We start from the raw sequence: 8,509 nt of genomic DNA, 5'->3' as shown, positions 1-8,509 counted from the left end.
GGTAGAAATGATTCACCTGAATGAAGGTTATTTTGGATCTCTTGAATTTCATGCTGGAGATATTGCTATTATTGTTCTACAAAATAGAGTTTCTTTTAGTAATGGTGTTGCACCTGTTTGTATCGATTGGAGTGGTAAATACAATGTAGTCAATGGAGATCACGGAAAGGTTGGTTTGTAGTATTATTTAAATAATAAAATTGTGATTTATGTAACTCTTAATTATTGTAACTACCACATGTCGACCATTGTCCATCTGTATTTAAAGAACATATACGGTGAGATTCTATGCCAAAACAAGCATACAAATTGGCATGTTACAATGATACATAACTAAAAAGGTGGGCAACTATAATGAATGGTGTCAAATTAAAATTCAATGATATAAATATATAATATCGTACGGAAAACAATTCTGAGCAAATAGTGCCAGTTAGCCTATTTTATTACTATACATTTAAATAACACCAAACTTAATTAGATCGTTAGGTTTTTTATGAGATACGATAAATTATAATGTTGTCTGACTTTGAATTTTAAACAAATATAAACAAAAATTGTGTGTTTTTATTGTTTAAGAATTTTGGTGGCTGTATGAACTGCTTATAATATAATTCATTTTAAATTGTCAATCTTTAATTATAAATAATGACATTTTTATAAATAAGTATCTACAAAATAATTTGCAAGTGACCTCTTGTTAAATATTTAAGCTTTTTGACCTAATGAAAAATAATAAACTGATTGACATTTATATAAAAAAAACTAATACAAATTGAAAATTGAGAGTTATAACAAATCAACTAAAATTGATATTTTTAGTTTAAATATGTAATTTCATTAAAATTCGAACTTAAAAAAACTATAAAAAAGCTTTGTTCATATATTTTTCTTAATTTTTGGTTACAGAATTAGCTACTTATACATGCAACCTTGTTTTAAATTTTTCAACTCTACAGAATTCCTTTTAATTTTGTCTACCTTTATCAAAAAACAAATTTCTACCCGACAGTCATATTAAATTTTTATCAGCGTTCAAAGTTTTAATATTTACCACATTTCATATGCCTAAATTTATAACGTGCCGAATTTCTTATTTTATTGTAATTAAAAAATGAATAACTATAGATTATTGAAATGTACACCATATGTTTATTTTATCAGTTTATATACTTTTTAGTTTCTAACTTATAATAATTGGCGAATTTGAATGTCTGACGAGTTTTATCAAAAATTCTGATTTCAGATTTTTATAAAATACTATTGTTGATTTAAGAAAATCGTATTAAATGTTTAATAAAAACAACTTGTGAGGTACCTATATTTTTTCAATTAAATGATTTACAATGGATTAAAAATATAAACAATAATTCATATAAATATTAGTTAACTTTAAAGAATTTAAAAATCCAATTAGAGTACAGATTGGACGAATTAAAAGCTTTTAAAATTTGCTGAAAAAATAACTTTAATTTCATCAATTATAAAAACTAATTTAAATAATTATACATGTTATGGTACAAAAAAATAATAATCAACGAAACCAGTGGATTACTTCAGATATCATTAGCTCAATAAGAAAAAGGGATAAATTGTTAAAGGTACGAAACACATGGGAAATCTTGTATTACATTTTCAAACCTTGGATATTCATTGATAATTTTTATTAGTTCCTAATTATAAATAAATTGCAAATTCAAGTGTTTTTTGACGAATTTTGTCAATGTTCTATTTTCATACGTCCATAAAAAGCTATTTCGGAAATGCTCCTTTTGCCACATCTGCACATCGGTCAAAAGGGCGGTTGCTGTACCGAGCTGTAAAAGGAATATTACAGAGTGGTCCCCTCTAGGTTCGTCATTTTCGTTATTGAAGTTACAAATTAATTTGAGTAAGCAATAAAAAAAGCAACCTAACTTGCAGTTATTTTCCTCGAGCGATGACATCATATTTGGGCGGTGACGTATAGTGTTTCAAAATCATGAACACGTGCTAAATGTAATCAAAAAGTATTTCACAATTGCTTCGGTTGGTTTTGCCATGTGTAGCCTATATACCCTATATATGTGTGTATAAAACTTTGATCAATCAGAATTTATTTAACTAACTATTTAGTAATATACATTATATATGTTCCCAACACTTACATAAAAAGTGATTAATATAATACCTTAATTATAATTGTACATTATACAACTGTTTACTCTATTTTACAGATTGTTGGTTGGGGAAAAACTGAAAAAGGCATTTCAAGTCCTATTTTATTAGAAGCATCTTTACCATACATTGACCATAGTTCTTGCCGGAATATGTATACAAACGGATTTGAATTATTTGTGACTGTTGATAAATTTTGTGCTGGTTCTGAATTGGGTAATAAAATATTTAAATATTAATTAATTTGTTTAACCAACTTAAATTAAATTAATTAAACACAGAATATTTAAATTTAATGTAGACACTTTTAAAAATGAAGATGGACTTAATTTGTTCTAAATTAAATAATTACATTTTAAAATAGAAGTAATTAGTAATACGTATTTTACACATATCTAGCAGAATAAATATACGTTAGGCTCCACTTTGTAGTATCACAATACCAGATCGCCATTGACTTCGTACTTTATAGAGTTAATGATATAATATTCAAAATGTGATCTGGCTGGCAATGTTGAATTTTTTGAGGTACGACAATGTTTTCGTACGAATGTACAACAACATATGATTATCGTCTTAGTTCCATCCTTGTACACCTTATCGACTCATATAAAGTCATAATTCAGATTTGTAAAAAAAGTTATCAAAGACTCAAATTGTTGTAAAACCTACCCCAGTAAAATAAATTTAAACTTTAATTGTTAAATGCCAAACGATTGCATGGAAATAAATAATTATAACACCATGTTTGAGGTCGTTTATACTTTTGTCGAATTAAAACATAATGTTGTTCACATATTACAATACCTCACTTAAATCAGTTAATAGCTAGTCGTACGCCCTTCTGTTTATCAAAATATTTGATCACTACAGCAAAATTTGATTCTTTCCTACGTTAGTGACTTACACAACATATGTGGTTAAAATAATCTATATTACCTGTACTTATATCATTATATTATGCCTTATGTTATTTTTTATTATATTATAATGTTAATGGCCATCTATAGTATACAACAGTACCAAGTGACTGATGACTTTAGCATACACTTTTTTTGGAAGTAGCTGATGAGTTGAAGGTTTGATAATCACCTGATATAGTTTTAATTCGAATTTAGGTAATTAATAATAATTATGGTTTAAAATTCATTGAATTATCAGCTAACAATTTTTTCAACACAAATTTCACTATAACCTGTCATTGTAGAATAGTACTTGTACAAATCATTAAATGTAATTGATAGGATAAATCAGTATTGTACCCGCAACCCAATGACAGTAGTACGATTAATGTATGTGTTATTTATAAAATATTTTTAGTTTCAGGACAAGCACTGGGTGAGGGAGATAGCGGTGCAGGCTTATGCTTTTTATTCTCGGGTTCTTATTATTTAACCGGAGTAGTGAGTATAAAGGATCCAAATACAAAAAATTCAATCTCTGTTTTCACGGAAGTTAAATATCACATGCGATGGATTCGTGGGGTGTATAATAAGTATATCTTAGTCTAACGAGATTAGATAGGGTAATGTTTTTAAAATAATTTATTCATAATTGTGATTGCAATCAATATTTGTATTAAAATGTTTTTACTTATGTGTAACAATTTTAAACAGCATATACAATTCTCACTATTAATCACTACTCGGGCATTATATAATATGTATATATAATTGACACATTAAATTCGAACAGTTTTTACAATTTACCAATCTTGCACTGTTCATTCATTGTTTCATAATTTAATATCAGATACTCTAGGTATTGTACATTGTATTTGAAATAATTGTTGGTCGTAATATTACTTTTATTGATTGTACTGTTTAGTTATTACATTGACTTGGTTTTGTTGATGAAAACTTCTGTTTCAAAATTAACATATTTAAGAAAGAATTTATTTTTTAATCAATTTTTTAACAATTGAAGTTCATACATAGCATATGACAAAAATATTAATATGGTTACATTGTAACTATGTTGGTAACATTAGTTAACTTGTTGCTTGGTAAAATGTTAATGTTATTATTAATGTAGGTCAAAATACTTTTTGTGATATTTCAACTTATTTTTAGCAAAACAAACATAATAAGTACTATCTACAATATAATAAGGTATTAATCAATATATTAGATACAAGCCAAATACCACTCACTCATTCATTTGTCGCTTCATCTCAAAAACTACTGAACGTATGAAATTGAGAAAAGTAGTTCCTCTAATAATTTAGATGTGTACTTGTATGGAATGATTTTTCGATCTTTGCATTTTAAAGAGGCGATGAAAGTAGGTAATCAATTGAATTTGAAAAAAGTCTCAGTTTGTTTTTAAAAATTTCAGAAATGTTTAGAGAGTAAGTAGTTAAAACCACGTAAAAATATACCAAGAGATAAATCCGATCCACGACTTGCGTTGCCAATCTAAGTAAAATTATTGCACTAATTTATATTGTCCCTGGTTTGTCCTTTATCTCAGGTAAATTACTACTGAGATCGAGATTTTTTAACTTTTTATTTTTCAGCAGATATTTTTCGTAATATTTTTTATGTATCTAAACCACAATTTAAGCCTGTAGTTTTAGAGATATATAACTTTGTGTACTATAAGGATAATATGCGTAATGTTTATGGTAATGGATAAAGTTGACATGGGAGCCTAGATTATTTGGAAATGTTTTTAATTAATAATTACTATTGATCTATCAATACAAATAATTTTTTTGTTACGATAAAATAAGTATTTTAAATACTAGGATATCAAGTCTTGATAGAATATTTGTTATTTAAGGATTATTATCCTTAGTATAAAAATCTCATTCATTTTTTTTGTGTGTTTGAAGTTTAAATTATTACTACTTATTATATATTCACGAGAAAATATTTTTAATCTAGATTAAAAAAACATCTTTAAGGAATGTTTATGCTATTTAGATACATTATCAGATATCTGATTGAAATCATCGTCAATTCATTTCAGTTCTTATATTTTGACCCTTCTCTAAATTAAACAATTTTTAAGTTTTAAATATGTAATCGCTCAATCCGATCAGACCGATCAACCGGTCAGAAGAAAATTAGCATCAATCATGTAGCAGTATTTTGAATTTACACTGGACAACACAAGAAGAAAACACATACTGAGAAACACAACCTGCCCCTTGGCTTAATTTATTTTTCCAAATATAGTTTTAAAAAAAAATTACAATATAATTTTATATAATGAATATTAAATAATATGTTAACATTGGGTGCGCGGTGGACGATGATTTTGTGTTGCGCAACTTTGCACAAACCACATGCGATAAAGCGGTGAAACAATTAAACGAGTGTCTATAACACGATGTAGAGAAGATTTAATCTGCTAGACTCACTAGCACAAGGTGTTTTACACCAGGTACAAAACATTTTTTTGGCATTTTAAATTTATTTTCACATCAAAAAAGTAACTGATATACAAACAAGTTTTCAAACTTTAACGTTATTTAATAAAATTGAAGTGGTAGTAAGTTATTTTATCTACATTACGAATCATGAACTAGTCATTGGATTGATTAATAAATAATTTTATTACTGGTATTATATGAATGAATTCAAAAATAATTTTTAGATTCTGATCGGAGCAATGAATGTACTTATTTATTTTACAATTTGTGTGTATTTTTTTTTGTGTCTACTCTTTTGAGACTATAAAGTGCTTCAATTTTCAACTTCAGCATCTTATATGGTAGAAAAATGAATCGAGTTGGTACTTTGAGGGGTCTTACGGAAAAAAGTTACTGAAAAACGAAGATTTTTAAGTAAATTCAGTTTTCAACAAATTATTGATTTTGATTTTTGGTGTAACCCTATAAATTATAGTATTACTATTGACACATAACCATTACATCGAATGTTTATATTAGAATTTTCTATACATTATAAAATTTTCAAAATATTTTTACTCTTTTTGAGCTGTTTATAGACACCAGAAAAACTCAATTTTTAGTTATAATTTCTAGTTGTAATTATTATATTAAAATATATCAATAACTCATTGACAAATTGATCAATGAATGTTCAAACCTATTTAACAAAATATGTGATTAAAACAATAAATCCTAATATAAGTTTGCCCCTTGGGTTTTTTTTTTTAAATTCGAGTATATAGTTAAATATATATATATTTAAATACATTTTTAAATATCAAATAGTGCATTTACACATTACAACTTAAAATAAAATAAGCCCTCAGGTGAATGGTGGCGTACTCTGTTGAGAGATTTCCGAAATCCTGGACTGCCGTACATTTTGGCGTCCGTTTTGTTACATTGTGATATAGGGAAGTAGTATCACTTATTATCTTCTTTACATCGCAGCTTATAGATGTATACACGTTAATCATGGTGGCTAGCTACGAGCTATAATTTTATTATACCGTGGGGGTAATCCAACCGAAATCGTGCTAACGCACAAATATATTCTATTATCAATTTGTATGTTCGTTTGTCTTTAATTGCGATGCGACTTTTTCGTTCGTATTTTAAAATATTGTAAAACTTATTAAAAAATATAATTTTATTTAAAATTGACTACATTATTATTCTTTATGTAGCTTTTTCTGTTTATATTTCCTATACTAATCCGGCTTTTGGTATTCATTCAAAATTAATACAAAATAAGACTCAATATAGTACCTACAACTTACAAGTATTAACTACTAATATTTTTTTAAAAATGTGACACACGGATAAAATGGTTAACATAGTTTAGCAGTGGAAGGGAAACTATATTCAATATTATATTTTAAAAAAAATGTTACAAATATCTATTACTATTCCTGTGACTTGTTATTCTTGTGAAAGGATATTGGCCTTTAATATAAACATTGACGAGGTGTGTAGTCGAACAACATTTAAAATATTAAGTCGTTCCGAAAGAAGAATGCAAGGTACTTCGACGAAGTTATCAACTTTGTGTTTATTAAAGTTTTGTAAAGAATTTGTTTTCTTTTTTTCTTTTATATATATATTATTATTATATAAATAAACTTTGAAATTTCAATTATTACATACAATTTGTTGGCAAATTAACGATAAGTAAAATTAAAATACTTCCATTACTAATATTAATTGAATTAACTGATAACGAAAATAATATTCAAATATATAACATATAATTTATAATAATACTAGCTGATCCGGTGCACTTTGTTGCCTTTTAAAAATGCAAACTCTATACCATGAGACTCACTGGTGATAATGTGAGCAGTATAATATTTCGAGGTATTCAATCCACTGTAGGTGGATTGCGGACCCCAATTGATGAGTACTCTATATAAATAATATGTTTTATTTGTATTAATTTTCATTTTGATTGCGGACACGTAGGTAGATGAGCGGCTATAAGTGCAACTGCTGACCTTGGTACGAAAATTCAATTTGATAACTTAATACTTAATAATACTTGATTTGCCCGATTCCACTGGCAACCAATATAAACAAAAAAAATACCAATTTCTACTAAATATGTTTATATTTCTCCTATAATCAATAACAACCATTTGTCTTTTCAATATATAAGATGTTTATTAAGCCATGTTTACTAAGTATTTTTTGGCCAATGATGTTTCTCATCATGTTTTGGGGACTAGAGGTGACGAACAGATGCAAACAAACGTCCACCCAAAGCTGAACTCATTGAAATAGTTAGAAAAATGCCATAAATATAGAATACATACCAATTGTGAAATGAGAAAATTAAGTCTATTACAAATAAAAAATGTAAATGGGCTTCAAAATTGTCGATAAATAGTAATATTAGTTGATGAACACAATTTCATTAATAGTTTTAATTCTGCCTTTAAATCATCGCAGTCAATATTGTTGGTGTTTTAAATTTTTTTTGTTTATTATTCGAAAATTATGAGAGGAGATTATATTCTGTTATTATGATACTGTCATCACTCATCACTATTTGTGATGTCAAATGGCACTGATTAAAAATGTTTGATTAATCCATTAATATTTTTTCTTTAGTTAATCGTTTAAATTATTAAGCTTTTTTTTATAAAATAATTTTTACTTTATCAATCTTAAAATGTTTTTCGATAATATTTTTCTAATTAATTTATACATTACCCAGCGGTGTCTTTCCCTCTTAAATTTTGAGAGCGGGAGGAGTTTAGAGTTAGGTTAGACCTATCTTTTCGACAAGCCAAGATTATTCGCTACAAATGGAATATATAGATAATTAAAAACTATAAATATCAAACATTACTTCGTTTTATTTATTATATGATTGTGCCTTATTATTTAAGCATAAATATACCATTATACTACTTCATAATAATTAATCCTATTGTACTTGTTTAACTCAAT

At 26.7% G+C, this 8,509-nt stretch overlaps 1 protein-coding gene across 1 annotated transcript; it reads left to right on the top strand.

The window, feature by feature from the left end:
- Nucleotides 1–7: 7 nt before the first annotated feature.
- Nucleotides 8–3,869, top strand: LOC111042455 (mannan-binding lectin serine protease 2-like). Its single transcript, XM_022327085.1, has 3 exons — nucleotides 8–169; nucleotides 2,217–2,373; nucleotides 3,478–3,869. The coding sequence occupies exons 1-3, from the start codon at nucleotides 8–10 to the stop codon at nucleotides 3,666–3,668; spliced, it is 510 nt and encodes a 169-aa protein (XP_022182777.1). The 3' UTR covers nucleotides 3,669–3,869.
- Nucleotides 3,870–8,509: the final 4,640 nt, after the last annotated feature.

This window comes from Myzus persicae, unplaced genomic scaffold, assembly GCF_001856785.1.
Source record: "Myzus persicae strain clone G006 unplaced genomic scaffold, MPER_G0061.0, whole genome shotgun sequence".
In the NCBI taxonomy this organism is placed as follows: Eukaryota; Metazoa; Arthropoda; class Insecta; order Hemiptera; family Aphididae; genus Myzus; species Myzus persicae.
Note: the sequence above shows the minus strand (reverse complement) of the source record. Positions and strands in the feature narration are given on the sequence as shown.